General features: G+C 37.0%; 5 protein-coding genes and 1 long non-coding RNA gene across 7 annotated transcripts; 4 read left to right on the forward strand and 2 right to left on the reverse strand.

Annotated features, from left to right (window-relative positions):
* Positions 1–1,207: 1,207 nt before the first annotated feature.
* LOC139985803 (actin, clone 205-like) lies at positions 1,208–3,276 on the forward strand. The gene is made up of 2 exons (XM_072000536.1): positions 1,208–1,353; positions 2,003–3,276. The coding sequence occupies exon 2, from the start codon at positions 2,024–2,026 to the stop codon at positions 3,152–3,154; it is 1,131 nt and encodes a 376-aa protein (XP_071856637.1). The 5' UTR covers positions 1,208–1,353; positions 2,003–2,023; the 3' UTR covers positions 3,155–3,276.
* Positions 3,277–6,960: 3,684 nt separating this feature from the next.
* Positions 6,961–11,047, forward strand: LOC139985622 (actin, clone 205-like). Its single transcript, XM_072000188.1, has 2 exons — positions 6,961–7,108; positions 9,640–11,047. Exon 2 carries the CDS (start codon positions 9,666–9,668, stop codon positions 10,794–10,796), a length of 1,131 nt encoding a protein of 376 aa, XP_071856289.1. The 5' UTR covers positions 6,961–7,108; positions 9,640–9,665; the 3' UTR covers positions 10,797–11,047.
* Positions 11,048–11,435: 388 nt separating this feature from the next.
* LOC139985627 (uncharacterized) lies at positions 11,436–12,843 on the reverse strand. The gene is made up of 2 exons (XR_011799456.1): positions 12,563–12,843; positions 11,436–11,752 (listed from the first exon to the last, which is right to left on the reverse strand). It is a non-coding gene; the product is annotated as an uncharacterized lncRNA (long non-coding RNA).
* A 1,860-nt stretch (positions 12,844–14,703) lies between these two features.
* Positions 14,704–17,311, forward strand: LOC139985623 (actin, muscle). Its single transcript, XM_072000189.1, has 3 exons — positions 14,704–14,859; positions 15,814–15,964; positions 16,057–17,311. Exons 2-3 carry the CDS (start codon positions 15,839–15,841, stop codon positions 17,059–17,061), a joined length of 1,131 nt encoding a protein of 376 aa, XP_071856290.1. The 5' UTR covers positions 14,704–14,859; positions 15,814–15,838; the 3' UTR covers positions 17,062–17,311.
* Positions 17,312–19,577: 2,266 nt separating this feature from the next.
* Positions 19,578–23,991, forward strand: LOC139985619 (uncharacterized). Of its 2 annotated transcripts, XM_072000182.1 has the most exons (10): positions 19,578–19,763; positions 19,850–20,186; positions 20,475–21,176; positions 21,240–21,573; positions 21,647–21,981; positions 22,055–22,280; positions 22,361–22,699; positions 22,800–22,953; positions 23,027–23,190; positions 23,279–23,991. In XM_072000182.1, exons 3-10 carry the CDS (start codon positions 20,527–20,529, stop codon positions 23,576–23,578), a joined length of 2,502 nt encoding a protein of 833 aa, XP_071856283.1. In that variant the 5' UTR covers positions 19,578–19,763; positions 19,850–20,186; positions 20,475–20,526; the 3' UTR covers positions 23,579–23,991. The 2 variants fall into 2 exon arrangements, with proteins under 2 accessions (XP_071856283.1, XP_071856285.1); XM_072000184.1 differs by lacking the exon at positions 19,850–20,186.
* Sem1 (Suppressor of exocyst mutations 1) lies at positions 23,886–24,747 on the reverse strand. The gene is made up of 3 exons (XM_072000191.1): positions 24,576–24,747; positions 24,390–24,486; positions 23,886–24,116 (listed from the first exon to the last, which is right to left on the reverse strand). Exons 1-3 carry the CDS (start codon positions 24,658–24,660, stop codon positions 24,068–24,070), a joined length of 231 nt encoding a protein of 76 aa, XP_071856292.1. The 5' UTR covers positions 24,661–24,747; the 3' UTR covers positions 23,886–24,067.
* Between the last annotated feature and the right edge of the window lie 400 nt (positions 24,748–25,147).

Raw genomic sequence — 25,147 nt, forward strand, 5'->3', positions numbered from 1 at the left:
ATGTAGTAATTTTAATTAAAGGAATGAAAATATTTGCGATAATGAAGTTCATCGGTTAATTTTAAAAAGAATATAACTGTTTATTGGAATTATCAGAAAATTTGCTGATTTGGAAGACACAGTAATCTTACGTAATGACGCAGCGAATATACACGCGCATATTTTCGTGCACAATATCGGTGTGACGAGAGTAACAAATTTAACACGATAAACAACCACACTTCCTACAATTTGCGATATCCTTCAAAATACGAAATTTTCTTGTACATTAGACATACATCATTAAAAAAAAAAAAAAAAAAGAAAAAGAGTCGTACGAAATTATAGTAAATTGAAAAAATTATCATTGAGAAACTGATTAAGTCGTCATGAAATAATCCTTGATTATTAACTTTGGTAATCATATATTCTGATAAAAGTGACAGAAGCCTTGTATTAATTTAATAAATTATCATCTGTGCCTGATTCAATTTGCAAATACAATTTTAGAGTTGATAGTTAAACTTTAGACGGAATTACGACTAATTTACATTAAATCAATCTGATAAAAGCTGGAAAGATTCGAAATAATAATTAATACTTGTCTCTGGTCCCGTCAATGCCTTGATTTGGTTACACACGCACTCAAATCGAGCCAGTGACCTGTTGAATTACCGGCAAACTATAAGAACGTTCCAAATTTGCATAGAAAAGCGTAAGAAATACGAATAAGCTCAAACACATTACCAATGTGGAATCACCTCCTGATTTCTATCATTAACTTAGTGATAAACATGGAAATATCGATGAAACCTTACTCTTTGATAAAATCAATTAGCCATCGCGAAACGTTTGATGATGATACACAAGCAACGTTTGAGTTCCGAATAAAATATCAAATTATCCTGAACGTTGATCGATTTACATAGCCATATCACGTAGGAAGCGACGATTTGTTCGAGCAGCGTGTTAACGTTGAAAAATCGCAAATACCGATGGTTCAATGCAAAAACTAATTCTAGCCAAGATTATGCGCTACTTGGATAAGGTTGGAGAGTCGGTGGGAGGCAGCCGCATAATTCTCCCCGCTGTTCTCGGACGGCCAGGGCCGTCCAAATTCGTATTACTGTCCACCCTCTACCGAGATTCCGACGCCGAGCGCTATACTAATTTCCTGGTTCGTAGCGTGTCTGGTCCGCAGACATCGTCACACGAAGCTTTCGCGTGGGCAGACGCACTGGCCAGCCCTGGAGGCGTCCCGCGTGCCCATCTTCGGTAGCGTCGCGTACGCTGCGGATGTTATATCTGGCGTCGCGGCGCCCTCGAGCCTCAGCCGCTCCTCAGTCGCCCGTCGATTCACAACTCACCCCCACGGTTAGTAATTCTGCCAAGCCTTCACATTACATTTTTTTTTTTCTTTCGTATATCGAAAAGAAGCATCGAAGAAGGTTGTGTAGTGTAGCGCTCGTCTTGGACGATCGGTGCTTTGTGGTGACGCAAGTGATCAACTAGGGAATCGATTAATAGGATTTTACAATTGTCATGTGGGAATAGGTGCACGGATACATTTTATCGAGTGTGGAAGATTGTTACAAGGGTTGGACGAAGTAGACAAACTTGGATGAAAAGTGAAACTGGCATCGTTCTAGGATTCAACTATTTTGAGATATCGATAAAGATTTTGAAGTAGACAATAATTCTCTTGAAATACTAAAAAGATTTAGAAGTAAAAATTAATTGTTAAATTGATAGAATTGGTACATTCAAGAACGATCGATAATAGAAGCTTTTCTTATAAAACTCCTTCCTTTCGAAAAAGTGTAATATTCCTTGCAATGATTAATAAATCCGTAAGCAACAAATTGAAATTCAATTCACCTTTAGTACAAAGATTCCAACTCTTTAATCTTAGACTCAGTAATTGTTGGATGATTTATAAATGTTACGATTGAAGTTTAATTATGAAGGAAAGGAATTATAGCAGCTGAATTGATGGCATAATCGGTGATAAATTCTTTTTCAGAGACACTAAAAAAGCAGCAAAATGTGCGACGACGAAGTAGCAGCCCTTGTTGTCGACAATGGATCCGGTATGTGCAAGGCCGGTTTCGCCGGAGACGACGCTCCCCGTGCCGTATTCCCCTCGATCGTTGGTCGCCCCAGACATCAGGGTGTGATGGTCGGTATGGGTCAGAAAGACAGCTATGTCGGCGACGAAGCACAGAGCAAGAGAGGTATTCTCACCTTGAAATACCCGATCGAGCACGGCATCATCACCAACTGGGATGATATGGAGAAGATCTGGCATCACACCTTCTACAACGAATTGCGTGTTGCCCCTGAGGAACACCCAGTCCTCCTCACCGAAGCTCCCCTGAACCCGAAAGCTAACCGCGAAAAGATGACCCAGATCATGTTCGAAACCTTCAACAGCCCAGCCATGTACGTCGCCATCCAGGCCGTGCTCTCCCTGTACGCTTCCGGTCGTACCACCGGTATCGTCTTGGACTCTGGAGATGGTGTCTCGCACACCGTACCCATCTACGAAGGTTACGCCCTTCCTCACGCCATCCTTCGTCTGGACTTGGCCGGTCGCGATTTGACCGACTACCTCATGAAGATCCTTACCGAGAGAGGTTACAGCTTCACGACCACGGCTGAGCGAGAAATCGTGCGTGACATCAAGGAGAAACTTTGCTATGTCGCCCTGGACTTCGAACAGGAAATGGCCACCGCTGCTGCCAGCACCTCCCTCGAGAAGAGCTACGAGTTGCCCGATGGACAGGTGATCACCATCGGTAACGAGAGGTTCCGTTGCCCAGAAGCCCTGTTCCAACCTTCCTTCCTGGGTATGGAATCCTGCGGTATCCATGAAACCGTCTACAACTCCATCATGAAGTGCGACGTCGACATCCGTAAGGATCTGTACGCCAACAACGTACTCTCTGGCGGTACCACCATGTACCCCGGTATTGCCGACCGTATGCAGAAAGAAATCACTGCCCTGGCCCCATCGACCATCAAGATCAAGATCATCGCTCCCCCCGAGAGGAAATACTCTGTATGGATCGGTGGATCCATCTTGGCCTCCTTGTCCACCTTCCAACAGATGTGGATCTCCAAACAGGAGTACGACGAGTCCGGCCCTGGCATTGTCCACCGCAAGTGCTTCTAAGCGCATTGCTGACGATTCAGCAACGTCGCACGAACGTCGAAGAAACATCGATCGACTTCGAGGAAATCGAGCATACGATCCATCGGTTTCCTTTAAGCAACTCACATGCTGCGATAAAGAAATTTTATCAAAATATCACAATATCCAGATCATCACCAGATCTCATCGAATGTTCATTATTATGGTCATCTGTGTCGCTCTGCAAGATGCGACAACCTGGCTGATCATATATATGTTGACTCTACAACTCTTTTATGGGCTGTCAAAGTCACACTCATCCGTTGTTTCATCATGACCGAGGAACCCGGCAAAGGTGTTGGTTCTCGATACAGAGCTCACTCGCGGATGGCCATTCCTCGTCTAGTATCGAAACGAGGCCCATGAACGATGCCAGATCGGCTGACCTACCTACCAAATGCATCTTTCGATTATGAAAGGGACATTCTGGACACGCAAGAAGAAAACGGAATCTTCGAGAGAATTGGACCAACTTCGAGGGAAGCTGCGCTTGTCTCACTGTTACGCGAGATCCCTGCACCTTCAACAAATTTCTTAAATCCTACTTCTACCTAGCCTGCTAATTGAAGCGAACTCACCATCAATATATACTTCTATTATAATTTATTTTGTAAATATTATACATTATATTGCTATATTGTTATACGATATATCAAAAAGTCAAATTAAATATACATTCTCTCATATCATTAGTCATATCCTTCAACTTCGATGCGTTAATTATGCTTTGTTACATCCGACGTATTTGCTTTCTTTAATACGTACCTAAAATGTACGATGTCCTTGCTCGAGAGCAGAAACCCTTTTGGGAAATGTTCACGTTCGATCTCCTTAAGAATGTTGTTCCGTCTCTCGTAAGTCTGCGATTCTTGTCGACTTTGTCGGTGAAACACCTGTAACGTAAATTGTTACATAAAAATATATACACTTACTCAAAAAGCTCGACCTTAATAGGATTAACTAGACATTGAATTTTCCCTAGATTTCGATATCCTTTCGCGTTCACTCCGAGTAAAGTATCGCATATCGGCGTTGCTGAATTTAAATTATTCAGAACTAAGTTTAGAGGCTAAGCGATCAAACACGGAAATACATCTCAAACACAAACAACAAACACAACTCTCGTTTAATTATAATTCCACATGTCTATTATCCGTTCGCCAAATATTTACATACGAATTTTTATTCGCTACATATCATCAGCATTCGATGCTGCACGTATCGTATGTGTATCTGTTATACACGTGTTTCATCGTACATGTATTTGATATACAGGAATTTATGTAGAAAAGAATTGCTCTTTTCTTCGCGATGCCCAAGTCCGAATATGTCTGCGAGAGCAGGGTAAAGTCGGCGTTCGAGTGGTTTTAAAATAACTATTGTTGTGACGTGGACTTAACGAATGACCTTGGCCTAAAATGACTAATCTACTCCTGCACGGTCCCCTTTACTATATATTTTTCTAAATCCACGGAAATATTCACTAGAAAAATTCAGACTTTCTTTTTTTGGTCAGCCGTTTGGTAACCGTGCAACGTGCCAGGAGTTTGGTCATTTTCGTAATTTTGCCCGCTTCGTTCACCAAAAGCCTTTTCCGTCGATAAGCGAATACGATGGCCGATAAAAGAGCTACGGATCCTGCGATTTATTTTCGTCCCGGTGCGTAATCTCGAAATATTCCTCCTACTGTGATATCTGGGGGAAAGAGGAGAGCACGTATCGCGCAGGGATCAAGCTCGATCCGTTGTCAGCCTACGAGTAAAACTAAATTTGATCGTATTGAAGAAACGATCTGCTCAACACATTTGTAGCTGATAATTTTACGAGAATCTCAAAGCAGAAAATGGCAATTAAGGTCACTGGTTGCTACAATTAATTTCTTAAATAATTTCTATGATTACGACAAGAATTGAAGAACTTGGCTTTACACAAATGAGAAATTCTTCCTTTCTTAGCGATTAACAATTGGCTATATTTCAACCATGATAATATTATGTCAGTGGCAGCTAATGTGTTAATCCATCGAGACATCTATATTTTCTGTAGCAATCCGTTGTTTGTATTTCATTCTGTACTAAAATCGAAAAATAATTTAAATTTCATGATCCATCGTGTACTTTTCGTGAAAAGATCGATAAGAATTATAGTAAACGTTAGGTTTGGCACAGAGAAAATCTTTGTGGAAATGTATTAATAATTTAGACATCGAATGAACATGGATTAAAGTCTGTACGTGCTGACAAAACATAATCTTACAAGAGTATTAAATATTAGACTTTTGATACTGTCTGATAACTGTGATAACGTTTGGAGTTAGAAAAATTTTAATTCGTTAGAAATGAGACACGCGATAAATATACTATTTTCTATTTTATGAAAGGTGAAAGTAAATGATAAGCACGAAGATAAGTTTTCAATTTACAATTTAAAGTAAAATTCAGGAACGATGATGACACGAAGTACAAACAAAATTCACAACAGCACATTTGGTCTTTGTGGTATTGAAACTTCTTAGCATTCGTCGTGTCCTATATTTCTAGACGACGATCGTATTTTGCGGTGAACTTCACTCCAAATCAAGTGGAAAAGCTGTTTTTTTTTTACAGAGAAATGACATAAAATTTCTAGTACTCGTTCATGTCCGCAGAAATAAACAAAAATTTGAAAATTTGCTTCTGTTACGTGCCTCATTTACGTAACAGAAACTACGATTGCCTCTTACTTTTCCATGGAAAAGTCTCGTTTAACAACGAGTCGAGACAATTTCCAGACATTGAAACATTAACAGTTAACAGCCAATTTGCATCTTTCTGAAGTACGATATTAAGTCTAGCATAAGTACTTCGAGAATTTACGCGGAACTCTATTTGTACATGAGATAAATCAGTGCTCCCGCTTTCTATATACATCATACTCCGTGCAAGCAAAGCGCAGCCAGCTCTTACATTACATGGCACTCTAAGCAAAACGATAGAAGCACGAAAGCCGACTTCCGTAATAAAACAAGATGAAAACCTAACTGGTGACTTGGAGAACTAGTAGCGTACACCTTAGCCCCTAAGTTTAACTTAGCTTTCATGGAACATGTTGAAACAAAACAGGCTACTAAACACAAGCTCGGACACAAATTCTCTGATAATCCGTTCGATAAAATTCTCTGTTTGTTTCAGTTAATTCTTCGAATAAACGATTCGCGATCCGAAGATCAGCGGTCCACCGTCTCTTCCCAAAACGGGAGAAGAAACGATGCTTGTGAAAGCTCCCTTAGAAACTGTTTCAGAAAAATTATTCTTCAGATACGAAGAAAAGATGCAAAAGAAACGTAACGGTATCTATGAAAACTTCTTTCGAAACTATTTCAGGAAAATTATTCTATAGGTTCGAAGAAAAGCAACGGAAGAGGAAACGATATTTACGGGAACTCTCTTTTAGAAATTTTTTCGAAGAAATCGTATTTCAAATACGAAAGTAAAGAAGAAAACAGAAGGAGAAACGGTGTGTGTGGAAATCCTTCTCGAAACTGTTTAGAAAAAATTATTTAGATAAGAGAAAAGATATTTAGAAAAGAAACGAGAAAGAAGAAACGGTATCGATGGAAACTTGGAAGCCGTGGTTCGGAAAAGATATCCTTCGGATACGAAGAAGGGCCAAGAGAAGAAACGAAGCGTTATAGAGTAGAACAGGAACGAAAGATGGTAGAAGCATAGGAAGAGACGATAGTGTGAATTTTCAAAGCGGCGCATTTTCCTCGGTCCGCTTAGGGCCTGGGGCCGCCTAGTTCGGCGAGCGTCGCGACGCCACGCGAGGCAAGCCTTTTTCGTGCCTGTCGGGCAAGAAGCATCCCACGAGAATGCGGGGGCGTTCTGATGAGAGCATATATTCGACGTCGGGACGCTCCCGAGGCACAGACGCCACTCCAACTCTGTCCCGTGCACGGTACGTAGAAACTGTTCTCTGGAAACGATATTTCATTTATCACGGACGCTATCGGCTACCACCAAGAACCCTCGACACCATCGAAGATACCGGAAGCCGATCGATTCCTGCGATTGATTTTGCTATATCAATCGGGTCGTAGGATTTTTCAACCGATCCTTGGGATAGAAGAGAGCCATAGTTGGAGGCGTAGCGGTACGCTGTTAGACTTTTAAGGGAGTGGTCGAGTTTCCTTCCGGTATCTCGCATCTGAAATAGCATCGAGGGTTAATTGCGTGTGTTCTGAGAACCAGAAGTAATTTCATAGCATTTGTGTAATAGAAATCACTTAACTGATTAATTTTTTTTTTGCAGAAGACGACCGATTATTTACGATTTACATTTGTACGATAGCTTCATTTTAAAAGAGTTCCTTCAGCTGCATCGTGTATATTAAATCGTATTTTGATACTTGTTTGCAGCTTATTAATGCGATGTAGGATCTTGACTTTTATCGAAAGGTTCGGATAGTAATAATTGGTTTTAGATTTTCTTTTCATTAAACGTTGAAGCAATTGTTTTATTCGATCTTTTGATATCTACCTTTGTTTTAAACGCGACAAGTAATACGATCTGTTTCGGAAAATTCGTTCTTGTAATCGAAAGTATCCAACACTATATATCTGTTCTTTTTTTTTTTTTTTTGCTAATATTTTATATATTTTTATCGTAATATTTGAAATACTAAATCAGGTTGGTGTTTAAATTTCATATCTATTTGTAAATTACGTAAATTAAGTGCTATATATATCGGACGCCAGATCTTGGGCATATTTATTTTCTAAAAGAATTTTTATTTCTTATCGTCGATTTGAGTCAATCATACGGGATCATTGAAATTTTTTGTTCGTTCGATACGTTTTGTGTACACGATTTCGCTGGCCTTATTAAGTTACCGAGAATAGTTGGAAATACTATTTTTGGAGCAGAACAAATGTTCTCGCTTATCGTTGGAATTTTTTAAAAAAGAAAGATATATGTGAAATTAGATATTACCACGCTAATAATTAACGCTCGTTTAATTTTAACATACAAGAACCTTTAAATTAGTCCAAGTCGTCTCTGCATTATTTGATAACATTTACCTTAGTGAATTTGAAATCATTAAACAGCAAGTTCTACGAATTACATCTGTTCTCTGCACTTACAAAATATCTACTTTAAAACCATCGTATCTTGCTAACACCTATGCAGCGGTAAAACCATACATTACTATTCCATTTATGGCAACGCAAAATCCAATTAACGATATAAAAAGATATCGAAAGCTAAAAACTCAAGCTAACTACTTTCTGCTTGCAAAATTACATATAACTGTGTACTTGAAAGAATACTCGCTCTGATTACAAAAGACAGCTGTCATCGACGAATTTCCAATCGTTTTTAAAATTTTCTCGCTGGTGTATCATCATTTTACGCGCGAATTTCTTCTCTCGATATCGAAATTCTTCTAACCAGCTAAACACGAGTGCCAAAAATACTTGCACGGGGCGAATGGCCGACTCTATCGTCATGTTTAGGCATATTCGAGGTCTTTGCCCGTGTGCGAAGTTGGTCCTTTTGCGAGCAGAGCATAATTTTGGCACGCGCGAGCTACGTCGTTATTCTGTATCTTTCGTGGTCCGAGCGGTGCCGCGGCGAGCAGAGACGATGTTACCCACCATAATCGTCGCTTGCACTTATTAGGGATCGTCCGTCGGTCGTACGTCTAAAGTTAGCGTCGCGGCGCCCCGAAATAGTGCCGCGACGCCGGGGCCGCTTGCCTATCGTTTTATAGGCAACTGGGTCAATTCTGGCGAGCGTCAACGCTTTCCGCGAAAACTTCATCGCGCTACACGATGCCTATACCGTTTCACTAGCTTCCTACACCTTTGCGTACACACATTTTGTAACTGAACGATATTTATCGAGCGAACGATTGTTTTTTCTTTCGTCGGAGAATTATTTTGAATTCTTCTTTTTGTTTTCATTTTGTTTCATGAGAATATTTTTACTACTTAAACACTGACTCTTAGATTTTCGTTTAGTAAATTAAATATAACGTAAGGTAGGATTTCACAAGTTATAAAAACATTTTCTGTGTTGTTGAGTTAAAATAGAAGAAGCAGGATTTCGTACAAGAATTCTTTCTCTCGGAACTGTTGAGTTGCTGAAAACGATAGAATTTCACTCCTAACTCTTTCAGCTACACATACTTTTCTTACGATTTTGCTCATATTTTTTTCCTAATAGAAACACGATTATTTTCTATCGAAGATACATTCGAACGAATTTTACAACCCATCAAGTATTAGTGCCATACCTCACAAATCTCCGACAAGTTTTCGTAATAAATCAGTGCAAATAATAGATATACTCGGTTCGATAACATTGGAACAGATAGGTATTTGATAAAATCAAATATTTGATGACACTAGACATCAATGTTATCAAACGGTCATATAAAGAAAGTAACGATGTGAAATTAACAACGACTGTGATTTCTGTTACAGACATTTAAAATCGAAGAAAAAGCAAAATGTGCGACGACGAAGTAGCAGCCCTTGTTGTTGACAATGGATCCGGTATGTGCAAGGCCGGTTTCGCCGGAGACGACGCTCCCCGTGCCGTATTCCCCTCGATCGTAGGTCGCCCCAGACATCAGGGTGTGATGGTCGGTATGGGTCAGAAAGACAGCTATGTCGGCGACGAGGCGCAGAGCAAGAGAGGTATTCTCACCTTGAAATACCCGATCGAGCACGGCATCATCACCAACTGGGATGATATGGAGAAGATCTGGCATCACACCTTCTACAACGAATTGCGTGTTGCCCCTGAGGAACACCCAGTCCTCCTCACCGAAGCTCCCCTGAACCCAAAAGCTAACCGCGAAAAGATGACCCAGATCATGTTCGAAACCTTCAACAGCCCAGCCATGTACGTCGCCATCCAGGCCGTGCTCTCCCTGTACGCTTCCGGTCGTACCACCGGTATCGTCTTGGACTCTGGAGATGGTGTCTCGCACACAGTACCCATCTACGAAGGTTACGCCCTTCCTCACGCCATCCTCCGTCTGGACTTGGCCGGTCGCGATTTGACCGACTACCTCATGAAGATCCTTACCGAGAGAGGTTACAGCTTCACGACCACGGCTGAGCGAGAAATCGTGCGTGACATCAAGGAGAAACTTTGCTATGTCGCCCTGGACTTCGAACAAGAAATGGCCACCGCTGCTGCCAGCACCTCCCTCGAGAAGAGCTACGAGTTGCCCGATGGACAGGTGATCACCATTGGTAACGAGAGGTTCCGTTGCCCAGAAGCCCTGTTCCAACCTTCCTTCCTGGGTATGGAATCCTGCGGTATCCATGAAACCGTCTACAACTCCATCATGAAGTGCGACGTCGATATCCGTAAGGATCTGTACGCCAACAACGTACTCTCTGGCGGTACCACCATGTACCCCGGTATTGCCGACCGTATGCAGAAAGAAATCACTGCCCTGGCCCCATCGACCATCAAGATCAAGATCATCGCTCCCCCCGAGAGGAAATACTCCGTATGGATCGGTGGATCCATCTTGGCCTCCCTGTCCACCTTCCAACAGATGTGGATCTCCAAACAGGAATACGACGAGTCCGGCCCTGGCATCGTTCACCGCAAGTGCTTCTAAGCAGTTATGCTCGATTCAAATTATTATTACTATCGATATTGTTATTGCTACACCTTTTCCCCCAAACACACCGTTCACTGCCGTACCGCTTCGTCTAGCTGCGACTCCGTTAGTTCAATTCTATCGGCACTGTTTCTACGTGGCGGTGAGATTTTTTCCGACGAACATGGTCTGAACATACACGTCATCTTTTGTATATAAGTTTACATCTACGGAATAAATCAGTCTTATATTCTTACAACTAATCAAAACGTAGCTTTTCATTTTACGATTCCCTGAATATCAATTGCTATTTAATGATCGATTTATTTTCAATTCTATTATATCTTTCGTACATTATTCTTCAATCAAGAAGTATCTATTCTTCTGATCGAATCGAAAAATATTTCATCTTTGTTGATCAAAACATTATTTCACACAACATTACATTACGATTAAATATGTTACAATGATAATTTCTCATTAGAATCGTGCATTTGCAATGGGGGGACACTGGAAATATTAGGATCAAATTGAAAGAAAGGGGCGAGCCATCAATTACTATACGTTCGTATTGATAGGCTGTACTAGATAAAAGTTTTGCATACATCAATAAAAACTGGGTAAAATATCGGCTTAACAAATTTAAAATTTCTAGAATTTCTAGAAAAAATATATTTATTCAAATCTCAACACTCGTATTCAACATAAATAACATTTTGGAAGGGATAGTAATATACATATCGTCATCTACCATGCATGGATTGAATTACACGAAGGAGTAACTCATTGCTTCTATCAAAATTACCGGGATATCCAAACGGACTTCTTTACGTTATCGTAAGCTTCGTCGCCAATTTGTTAAGGATAGACGCGAGCTCATCCAGGAACACGCTCCCCTTTAATGCTGGCTTTCTCCTTTAGCGTAGTCCATACATTGAGTGCTTGTCCTGTTTGTGTATTTCGCATCGCAGTATCTGCAAATTTGTATTCATCACGCTAATCAATTGCTAAAATTTGATAATGTGATATTTATACAAAAGGTAGTCCGAATATCCTTATACGTAGAATTATTTTGCCGTCTTCTTATTTCCTTAAAATTGTTGAATTACACACTAAGTACACATGCATGAAAAGAAGAATTTGATTCTTCAAAATTCCTCCACTCTTCTATAAAGTTTCCTCTTTCTTACAATTGCAATTTTTGCAATTCTACGTGCAACTCGAATTCTTTGCAACTCTATAATATACTCTACGGTTACGATGAAACATATCAACAATTAAATAACAATTATTACCATCGATATCTTTCTTTAACCGATAATTACATCACTGACAACGTACATTGATAAAGTACTGTAACGTACTTAATTCTCCGCGAAAGTTATACTTTAATCAAAGGCCTGGTAGCAAAAACGACTCTTGTTTATGTTTGTCTTTTCTCAGAAAATTCAAAGAATACCCCGTAGCTTCTTTCGTACATTACAATTTTTCTTAACGAAATATTCATCGTATCGCGTTATAACTACGAAGCTGCCTCTACGTATATCGAACTATATCCAACAGCTATATCTAATTCAATTATAAAGTTTTGGCACAAATGTTCGATTTTCATTCGACGATAAATCAGGACATAGATCATTTTTCGTAATACCGATTCCGCTAAGTCGTGAATTTTCTGAAACGCGTTACTATCTAAATATCAAAAAGGCTTGGCAAGGGTCGTCTTTGTCACGAGCCCCTTTTAATTTCTACCGATATTCGTATATAAATGAAAATCTCATCACCTTCGAACATTCCACCGAACATTGTCATCTTCTTGCACGGTCACGAAACTTGGAAACTGTTGGTCGATCGATCGAATCACCGTCTCTACTCGTACAAGGGGATTCCGTGTGGAAGTTCGTTTGCGATAAAGACGTGCCGTTTCGGGGTTGAAACACGGCAATGCGAATCTGCGAATCGGTCGCACGGTTCGACGGTGGCTCTTGCAAAAAGGTGGAGGGGACCGGTGGTGGCTCGAGCTACGTGGTCGCCCCGTGCACTCCCAATTATAGAAAGCAGCCTAATCGTCCAATAATTCGATTCTATATGCATTTCATCGGCCGTAAATGGCTGATTGAGCCATTTACACCCGGCGTTGCACGCAACCATAATATACGGATCGTTTAGCATCGAAAATGGCGTCGCGTCCCAACTGTAATTCGGATTATTATTGTTGGCACGCTGCGGTCATACGAAGTCATATATTATTCGTTTACGAGTATGAATGACAGCCGCGAAATAATGCGCTTGTTAGCGTGGACATTTTAGAGTTCAGCAGCCTTAAAAATTTAATACTTCAAGAGAGAAGTTCCGAATCACGAAAGTTCGAAATCATGAAATCAGAGAAATCGAGCGTCAATCGGTGAAATTAGAACGACAATCGGTTGGGTTAATACGTTCGTTTTAGAGGGATAATATTTAAATTTCTATTATGCTATTTCTATGGGTGTTACGCTTTTGCTTCTATGCTTTTCGTTGTTTTGGTATTTTATTTCTCCATTTTTACTTCTCGTACATTTTAAGCAGATAAATCTTTTTATTTCTTTCGATCCGATATTTTTTTATTGTATTATCGTTGTACTGTGAATTCTGCGTGGAAATTTTTTACAAATTTTTTAAATTTGCTAAATAGAGTAGTTCCGAGATATTGTCGATTCAGTTAGAGGAGAACGCACGAAAAATATTTCGCAAGGCACGCAAAATTCAACTTAATTTCACTTACACGTATCTAGTGATTAAATTTTAGCTATAACGTATTTATTGAAAGATTTCTTTTGTCGAAAGATCATCACGTATTTAAGAAATTTATTCCAGGTTTCTCTTTGGTTTATCCCTTCTTATTAACCGGATGCGTATCTTCTTAACTTGAATTCGAAAATAGCGCAATCCTAAACGAAACATTTATTAATTGATAAACACTCATTTACTACGTATCGTAAACATCGAGATCCACTTTGTTGAATCTTCCTTTCACGAAGCACGTTTCGTCCGAACCTCATAAACTTTCATGTCTATTAAAAGCTGCCGACACACCGATCTAAACTTTTCATTCAAAAACACTGCAATCTCAAGATCCCATAAGCTTCACTAAGCTCTATATTTATAGACTATTACTACTACTAACACCCACATAAATTTTTCTTTTGCTTTTAATTAATTAAATTCAACTTCACTCGTAATCGCATTACCAGATACAAATACACCGCGGATATTTACGTAAATTCATATTTAGGACAACTAAAGAAATAGAATCTAAACAAAAATTCGTTTCACCCGCCAAATATCATTTTTGCACCTTTGATCCTCCCATAAATGAACGAACGTCATATCTATAGTCATTCGGAGATCGCCTCTTTCTTTCTTCGACGATAGAAATCAAATGTTCTATCTACATTTAAGTTGAAAGAAAACTGAACTTCATCGTCTACTTTAAATCATCTCCGTTGTTCTTCGATCGATTAAAAATATTTTGTCATTTTCTTACAGCCTTTGTCTATAACGTAACTTTATTTAAAAGGTAAAACATGCCAGGTACCTCGAATATTTCAAGGTATTTTGAAAAACAAAGAAACATTAGATACAGGACACGTTAGGTAAGAAGAACAAGCTATACATGTGCTTTGTATCTACCTTCCGGTTGATGAATATGATGGCACATAAATTGGAGGATGAATCAGATTAGACGCCGGTGCCCTTCGACCCTCGGCCGATTAGCGCCTAACGGAAGACGGCCCTGGCGCGTGACGAGTCCTTATTTGGATTGGGGGGCCGTCGGCCGCCGCCTCGTCGCGACGCACGGCGTCTCTCCTTCTCGGCGTCACGGTTAGGGCGGCTAAGGACTAGGCGGTGGCGGCGGGCCGAGACGAGTGTTAATGCACGATAGATTTCCATCTAAGGGGCGGATCGCTATTTTCGGCTGCGAACCGATATGGATAAAGGGACCCCACAGAGCCGGCACTGTGCCACTCGCCGCTCTCGGTCTCTTGCACGACGTACGCCCTAAGCGACCATTGCCGATCTCTCGACTCATTAGCGAACGGTAAATCGAACGAGTGTTCCGTTAGTTTGCATCCGCTAAAACAGCGTGCTGGTGCGTAACCGGTGAGCTTTCTTCTTGATCGTTGGATCGAGACGAGGGTTGCACGCATGATAATCGCGGACGATCGGCTCGGTCCTCGTGCCTTGGAGAACAGGAAACAGTGTGTAGAAACGAGGTTTTTGCAAGGTGTAATTCGCGTCGTTTCAGTGACTTCGCACCGGAAATCAGTATCGACCTTGCCGAGAGAGTGTACGAGGACCGAACGTAGTCGATCGTTGCAGGATCCTTGCATGTCATCGAATCCTCATTGTGAAGTGATGTTCCGCAAATGTGATACCAATGCCTGTGCTCTTTTTAGTATACGTTGCTACCGTTGGCTTTAATAGGCGATTCCTTGTTCGATTTGTTTACGATTAGACGCTCTTCTTTTAAAGCAATGAGTAGCAAACGTTTGACGATGATAATTACTCGATCGTATAATTATGGTAGTATTTTAATAATCAACGATTAGATAGCCGCAATATGTCGACTAATTCTTATGACAAATATTTAGTTTAAATTAACAGTTCCTTTTTGGTATCTCCTGTTAAAATTGCTAACGATATTTATCTTGATATTTATTCTGCTTGTAAGTAGTATCTAATGAAATTCTCGATATTTTATTAATTATATCAAACATTCTTTTTTGCAATTCAAATTCTAGTGATTGAAACGGACTTCTTCTACCTATTTCTAATACTGCGTATTTGCTCCATAAAAAATCGTATAATTTTTGTCCTTTTACTGATTAAACCCCCTAATTCTCAAACCTCTTATCAAGATGCCTGTGAAGAAGTAAAAATTGCATTAAAATATTAATATCTAACTACTAACCACATAACAAAACAAAAAATATGATCGAAAACAAACGTACGAAATACAGGTTCTTATGTATTTCAAATTTCATTTCTACAGTAGGTAACACTAATAATCAAACAAGATGTGTGATGATGATGTTGCGGCACTAGTCGTGGACAATGGGTCCGGTATGTGCAAGGCGGGATTCGCTGGAGATGACGCACCGCGTGCTGTCTTCCCCAGCATTGTTGGCCGCCCACGTCATCAGGTATGGAAATTTTGAAAATCATCATGAAATTCCAATATGTACGCCATTTTTTTGTTACCACATCTCGCTAATACCGTTAATAATCATTGCAGGGTGTGATGGTCGGTATGGGTCAGAAAGACAGCTACGTAGGAGACGAGGCCCAAAGTAAAAGAGGTATACTTACCTTAAAGTATCCTATAGAACACGGTATCATTACCAATTGGGATGATATGGAAAAGATCTGGCATCACACCTTCTACAACGAATTGCGAGTTGCTCCTGAGGAACATCCAGTCCTTCTCACCGAGGCTCCTCTGAACCCGAAAGCTAACCGTGAAAAGATGACCCAGATCATGTTCGAAACTTTCAACAGCCCAGCCATGTACGTCGCCATCCAGGCCGTGCTCTCCTTGTACGCTTCCGGTCGTACCACCGGTATCGTCTTGGACTCTGGAGATGGTGTCTCGCACACCGTACCCATCTACGAAGGTTACGCCCTTCCTCATGCCATCCTCCGACTGGACTTGGCCGGTCGCGATTTGACCGACTACCTCATGAAGATCCTTACCGAGAGAGGTTACAGCTTCACGACCACGGCTGAGCGAGAAATCGTGCGCGACATCAAGGAGAAACTTTGCTATGTCGCCCTGGACTTCGAACAGGAAATGGCCACCGCTGCTGCCAGCACCTCCCTCGAGAAGAGCTACGAGTTGCCCGATGGACAGGTGATCACCATCGGTAACGAGAGGTTCCGTTGCCCAGAAGCCCTGTTCCAACCTTCCTTCCTGGGTATGGAATCCTGCGGTATCCATGAAACCGTCTACAACTCCATCATGAAGTGCGACGTCGACATCCGTAAGGATCTGTACGCCAACACCGTACTCTCTGGCGGTACCACTATGTACCCCGGTATTGCCGATCGTATGCAGAAAGAAATCACTGCCCTGGCTCCATCGACCATCAAGATCAAGATCATCGCTCCCCCCGAGAGGAAATACTCCGTATGGATCGGTGGATCCATCTTGGCCTCGCTGTCCACCTTCCAACAGATGTGGATCTCCAAGCAGGAGTACGACGAGTCCGGACCTGGCATCGTGCACCGCAAGTGCTTCTAAGGTGGTGCACCCATTACAGGGGTTCATGATTTTCACCTGCTTTCTTTTCTTTTTTTTTTCTATTCGTGCTCGAGCTGTGACCCTTTCACGTATGGATTCACCGATGCCAAGGGGAAGAAAGAGAGAAGAAGGTAGAATGGGGGAAAACGAGATTTGGGAAAGGAAAATTACTGAAGTGCCTTTATTCTACACATTTATCAGACTGTACTTTACTTTTTAGTTTGTACAACATGACTGTTTGTTATTTTAACGTTAATTAATTTATTGATAATAATCTCCTCGGCCATTGCAACAAGCCCTTCTCGGCCTTGTCAATATGTATACGCTGACTTACATGTATCGTACAGACACGCACACATACACATACAGATACAAAGGCTTTCTTTAAATCGTAAGCGCACGTAATTTGGCATTTGCGATACGCACGGGGTGGTAATCGACGAGAGTGAAGTATATGATATGGGAAACCATGACCAGGCGCATCAACGTCGGCTCATATTGCTGCCTGGCGTATTGTTCTTATTATATCATATAATTGATGATAATAAAACTGTATTATATAATAATTCAATGTCGGATTATGTGAACCTTATCGTACGTGATATTTCTGGCGATTACTCAAAACAATGACATAATGGACGGGTACAAATTACGATTTTATAGATAAAGTTCAAGAGAATTATTGTGTTTTGGGTTCTCATGACATTTAACTACAGTGTGCTCTGGCAGTTGGCCAGTTTGTGTGCAACTTTAAGTGACTATACATATTTTCATTTCTTTCAACAGACTATAGAGTTACACAGTAATTAAGAAAAATTATGAATAATTCTCTGTTCGCTTATCATTATTATTATTATTTATATGACATTGAGAATTAGATATAATGTAAGCGTTAAATCTTCAAGAGGATTAGATACTCTATATTAAGAACCAACGATACTTCGACCCAGAAATAGATCTACAGGCTACACCTGTTCAGCCATAACATTTTACGAAGACATTACGAGCCAATTAGAAGATCACAGCAAATCCTTTAAAATAGAAATAATTAAATTTATCAATTCTCCGTACGATTTATTCGTGGGATTTAATTTTATCGTAAAACGAAACATATCATTTATTTCCTTGTCCATTTATCTATCTGGATATAATTATCTAAATTACCTAATATTTATCTGCTACTTGTTTCGACATCAAAGTAATTATCTCCAGTATCAATGACCGTACTTTAATCCCACAACAAAAACATCTCTCACATCTTTCGAGTTCGAAGACGGTCGATTATAGACTCTTGTTCGAAGGAAAATCCGTAACCCAAGACGAGCGATAAAACTGTGCTACAAATAAAGAAATAACAAAAATAGAGTTGTCGGTACGTGGATGCCGTGGCTGTTGGGGAGTGCATGCCGGGGGTCCCCGGGATTGCCTCCCTAGCCTTACAAGGCCCCCGGGTGACTTACGCTTATTTTGACGCTTCACCAACTAAAATTAGAGCCCGCACTCTTTGGGAGTTTTGGGACGTGTATGCATACGTACGTGCACCTGCATGGGGTGGAGGTGCTCCAGTTTAGGATGATTTTATCACACTCCGTCCCTCTTCACGAGACAGCCACGTGCTGAAAATGCTAATGCTAGAAAACGGATAACTTTATGAGCAAGCTTGACGAATAATTCGTATGTATTACGAATCGTTGCTCTTTACCACTTAAATTATTACCGTATCGTATGACTTGTTTTTATATGAAATAGTGAAACATGAAAAATGATCTATCTATTATACGTGTAATGGAATAGATGCAGAAGAGAAGAATTGATAATTTATTTTTTCAAACATAGAGCCGTTAATTACTTACTTTGGCTGAAAGAAAACTTAAAAATTTATTATCAAGCGTCATAAATAAGATTTATTAGATAAGTTAACGGACAGTTTTATTTTCTAGTTATGTGATAATATAGATATAATGATCATGGTTTAAGTTATAGATAAATTAAATGTTCATTGAGAACGGACAGAAAATTATTAGTATCTCGATGATTGTAATGAAATTATCTTGATCTTCTAAACACAGGTACATATTATACGTATATACCTAATAATTATAAGTAATAATAAGTAAGTGATTTGAATTGCATACTACAAATATTTTCTCTTTTTAACTTGAATTTCGCTTTTAATAAAATATATGAAACATTTTCCTATACACAAATATTTTTAATAAATTTGTACCTTACACATGTCATACTTATAAATAAATAATAAATATATTATTGCAATCTTAAATAATGTCAGTTAATTGTTAAATTATAATTTGTATTGTCATTTTTAATTTCTAAATTTTTTTTAGGTATGTTGATAAATAATTTTAATGATAATATGTTGAGATAATACATATATATGGTAATACATATTATTTTGTAATATCATAATTAGACAATTTGTATCAATAGGTATGAAAATCCTGATTTAAATAGTGATATTACGTGTATGATTCAAATACTTTCCTAGACTTTATGATAAAATAAAAAAATACTAAACTTATATCTATGCACTCTGTATTCAGTCATCTTCTACGTTCTACATATTTAAGTACGCATGTGTCACAACACTTGCAACGGCGCATACATGTGTTAACGTGGTTCTTTATCAACAAAAAACGAAAAACAATTACTTTCGTAACCTCGAATTCGAGACACAGTACCAGGTACGTTTTATGATCTAAAGACTTTATTTAAATGCAATTTAATAACATATCTTGTTTGTATAAAGTATCGTTTATTTGTGAAATAGTTACAGTGATTATTACTGTCATGTGTATCTTGTATCCTATCCTATTAAAACGAGAATAATCAAGCGATGACAAAGATCGCCATTCTTTCTAAAATGTAATCTATGTCTCATCGTATAGTCACGAAAGAAAATAAAATGTTGATAGAAATTCAGATGTATTTAAGTATAAAGGGATTAAGTTAATGATCTGTGATTATTAATGTGTATCTGTGAAACGAGTTACGTTCGTTAAGGAATTTTATGATCCAATTCGAACGAGAATAAAACATGCCGAGGTTGCAGTATAAAACATCAATATGTCAATACAAGTAATATAGGAATGTTTTAGAAACATAAGGTAAATTTCATAAATTATTAAAGTCATTTTAATAGGAAATAAGATTAATTTAAAAAATAATTTAACAATTACAAGAATATTTGATTTTCTAACGACATAATTTTAAATGATACAGTGACTTTTTTATGCAACAATGTTATGTTAATTAATGCTAACTGGAAAGAAAGCTTTTTATGTTCCCAATATTAAAATTATTATAAAATTATTATATGAATAGCATTTCTGTATTTACATCTGAACAATATGGTAAGTTTGTAAAGGAATAAAAATATTTATTTTTTTTTGCAGACTTATATTATATTAGCACAAAATGTAATATTAAAAGTTGTATTCTTATATTATGTTTACAATGGAGGAAGTTATACCAATGAGCTGGTTGAACCAGATATTGTTGATTTTAAGTATATTAGTTACATTGTTATCTGTAATTATACAAGAATGGGCTGGTCTGACACCATTATATATTTCTATTTCATGGGCTATTTTTATTATAATATTATCAGTGTGGCTCAGTTGTTTTTTATTTCAAGTTGCATTAAAAGCTAATAGACCACTTAATATAAGGTTTGTTAATAACTGGTTATATAACAAATTTGTAAATAATTTGAAATTAAAAATTGATTCCAAAGAGAAAAGTGAATGTATTAGTAAATATGAGAATGAAGTAAGAACAAATAAAAACACAAATTCAACACAAGTATCTAAAGAAAAGCAAAAGGAAAAAGTAGCAATTAGATCTAGTGGAAAAGATACTTCTTTAAAAAGAAAGAGAGCAGTAGAAATATATAATTTAGTAACAGAAATAAATTTAAAATGCATAAAGGTTTGGTATAAATCTATCAGCGATGATAAATCATTTCCCAATGAAGCACAAGAATTGCTAAAAAAATTATTGACCAAACTGTTTCATAAGATCAGTTTAATAGACAAAATAAAGCTTACTCATAAGCTGTTTAATGTGTTCTTATTACATTTAAAAGAATATCACAGGTATGATGTTTCATATATATGTTTATAAAATAAATTATTCAAACTAATTGTATTATATTGTAGAGCATTACGACGGGTTGAGAAAGGAACTGCACCAAATATTGAGGAAGCATTTAGATATTTACATCCTGGTTCTCGTAATATGCCAGCGTTAGAACATATGCTTCATCGAATGGTTACTATCCTAGCACAAGAATTTTTACAATGGGAATTAACAAGTTCATTACCATGTAAACTGTTACTATCTATCTTAGCAAAAAGATTATTAATTGTTGTTGAAACAGTAAGTTCTCCAAATTGGTTATTTCAAAATTTATCTGACTTTTTACTGCAACAAACACCAAAAAATGTTGCCAAAGTTCAAAGTAAACAGGAAGAAAATATTTCACATGTCAAAGTATGTGCAGAATTCTATAATACTTATTTTACTTATCATTGATTGTTACGAACTAATAAAAGAACTATTTCAGAAAGTTATATCCAATGCTTTAGGAGATGGTATAACATCTGCAACAGCAGCTGTGATTCCACGATCACTACCAAAACCAAAATCTGAATCATCTACTAAACCTTTAATTAAGCACGAGAATACCTCAGTATCTATAAATGATAAGAGACCTACTTTACATTTACATAACTTAGGTACAGAACATAGAGGTCTATGGGGTCAAAGTATAGTAGAGATAGATGCTGAAATAGAAGGGGATAAAATATCTCCTGTATATGAGGAACCTACAGATTTTGCTACAACAATTGCTAGACTTAGAAATGTATTACAGCAAAAGTCAACTGTGAATACACCATTGTAGGTATTAATATTTTCCAATTTTAATAAATAATTTAATAAATCAAATATATATCTATATTATATTTTTCAGACATGTGGAAGAAAAATCTTATGTAGTATATGAAGGTAGTCAATTTACAAATTTGTCAATTCCTTGGACAGAATTTCATACAGCTCTTGATGGATCACAACAATTACTTTATTGTATTCAATTTGACGATATAGAACAACGGGGGGTTGATCTATTTGAAACTACAACTGCTACTGTTAGAAGACAATACCGTGATTTTGCTCAGTTACATACTAGTCTACAAGAGGTGACTTTAACATTTTATACCTATTAACTAACTGTTTTATGGTACTTTTTGATTTATTTTGTGTAATGTAAAATATATAGATTCCAGAATTAGCACCTATTATGTCAAACTTGGTATTACCAAAAGGCGGTCGTCTTGAATTAGAGAATTATTTGAAAACTTTAACTACACGCTTGGCTAGTGAATGTCCACCGCAATTGCGACATTTTTTACGTCCAAGTAGTAACGCTAATAAAAAAGCAGATGTGGTTGCACCTCGATTTGACAAATTTTTAGTCAAAACAGTAAGTGGTGTTTTTAATACTCTAAGAACAGTCGTTCCAGGTTTTGAAATTGAACAAGAAGAAGAAAATGTTCCGTTACCAACGTTAATGCCTTTAGCTGATATTCCATGGAGATTCGTCGAGAATATTAAATCGGTAACTAAATGTAAATTTTAATGGACAAAATATTTCAAATTAAATGAAATTTATAAATCATTTCGTTATATATAAAATTTTACCTCTTTTATTATAATAGAAAAGTCTAGCAGCTGAACTTCAACAATTAATAACTGAGAGAACTGAATATTCTTGCGTGGATTCTGCTTACGAAGCTGTTGATTCAATGGAGAGTGCTAACGATTCTGCGTTATTAACTCATTGGTGGGAAACTGTAAAAAGTTCTTATGAAGGTAAATATAATGTATTATAAAAATTATTGAATATGTTGTAAAATGTTTTCTTTTTTTTTACTTTTATTTTCAGAGGATCTTGATGATTTGGATTCACATCTAATATTAACATGTGTTGCTGTAGATCTTATTTGTGAATTATTGGCAGGAATTGGAAGTAATAATGCCTTGCAGCAAGAGGCAGTTGTTCGATGGGCAAAGCTACTCTTTGGAAATGTTACTGAACCTATATTACAAGTAATAATTCATATTTATTTATTATTTTTTATTGTTACAAGAAGTACTATTATTTTTATGTTCAATTATGAATTTCATATAATTACAGACTCTTACTTTACAAATTTTTGATCAATTGGGTAATATATCACTTCATAACGTCCAAAATAAACTTTCTGAGGAACCACTGAAACTATTAAAAAAAAGACTGTTGCAAGAATTATTAGTTAAACTTCCAAATGATATAAAATTAGTATTTGGCGAAGATGACACGTTAAATATTTTAAATTATTTACTTGATTCTTATGAAATAAAGAAGATTAATGTAGACTTAAACCTACAAATATTAGATGTTCTAGCATCACAGCTATTAAGTACATGTAGGTCAAAACATAGTACAACTTTTTAATAATTTAATTTAATTTTAATTCAATAACAAAAGGTTGATTCAATTCCTTTTCTCAATTTTATTTAGTCATTGATCAAGTTACAGGTATTAGAAGTTGCTAATTACTGAAATATGTTTTAGTCGAAAGGAATTGATGTGCCATATGTAACTAAATTTGTTGATTTATTAATGTAGAATTATATAAAATTTTCAAAAACAGACTATGTACCTGATTACATAAACTAAGGATGCCAAGTATTTTTTTCATTAATACAAGACTCTTTATGAGTTGTATGATGTAATCCACGCATATTAGGTACTATATGCATTTAAATTGTATATTTGTATTTAATGTTTAAGTTTTGTACAAATATTTATGAAAAATCATTATATTTCACAATTAATAAAAGTCTATCAATATACATCAAATGAAACTTATATGTACGCAAAATCTTAGGAAATTAATACATATTTATTCTTATGAATAATAACATCTAATTTATAATTTAATTAAGATTCCTTTCCTTTGTTGTGACCTTTTTGTTTTTCTAATTGTGCCCTGAAACAAATAATTTTATTTTAAAAAATTTTATGATTTGTACTTTAAATATAAATTAATGTAATTTCATTGCTTACATTATGTTACATATGCATATGACAATTTTTTAACCACTCAGAATGCTCTTAATATTTTAAAGGAATTTATATTTTTCAGTATTAAACAATATTACTATAAATTGCAATAGTATTGCAGTAAAAATATCATACTAATGAGATTGAATTGTTTACTAGTTGATGGTTTACATAAATATTACCTTAAGATAAAAATTACCTTAATTGTTGATTAAAATCATCTTCTACATCATCATCATCCCAGTTGTCTTCCCAAACACTAATATCTTCATTGTCTTCATCAACTGCAGTCCAATCTATCAAGTCATTCAGTCAAATTGAGGTTAGAATACTGTACAAACTATTTCAACAATTATAATAAATGTATAGCATTAAATTATTGTACCTTCTGCAGGGAACTCCTCAAATTCATCATCTTCCTCTAATAACCCCAGATCAACCTTTGCTTTATCGTTCTTGTTTTCTGACATTGTGAAATTTTATAATTATCACGTAAATATGTCACTTGCGAAGGTAGGAACAGAATGCGTTTGGGACAGAATGCGTTTGAATTTTCTAGAGACTTTCCTTGTTGCATACAAGCATGAAATAAAAGTTCAAAGCTACCAACTTTGACTTAAAAGAAGAATTCTATAAATGATTGTAATAAATTTATTTTAATATAAAGAAATTAAATTATCGTTCTTCATGTATTTTCCTATTAGCGAATAATGAATTGCATAAAAAGATATTAATTCTATAGTAGTATTCTTCATCATATACTAAAAATGTCATAAAAAATGTTTAAAATAAGTAATATAGGGAATATAGCACTTGGTTTGAAAATTATTGCACTTGGCTTTAAAAAAGTATCTATAATTTAACCAGTTCTCTTAATTGAAGCTGATTATATGATATTAATAATAATAACAATAAATAATAAAGCTGGCCCGATGAAGATAATATAATTATTTTAAT

This window comes from Bombus fervidus, chromosome 3, assembly GCF_041682495.2.
Source record: "Bombus fervidus isolate BK054 chromosome 3, iyBomFerv1, whole genome shotgun sequence".
NCBI lineage: Eukaryota > Metazoa > Arthropoda > Insecta > Hymenoptera > Apidae > Bombus > Bombus fervidus.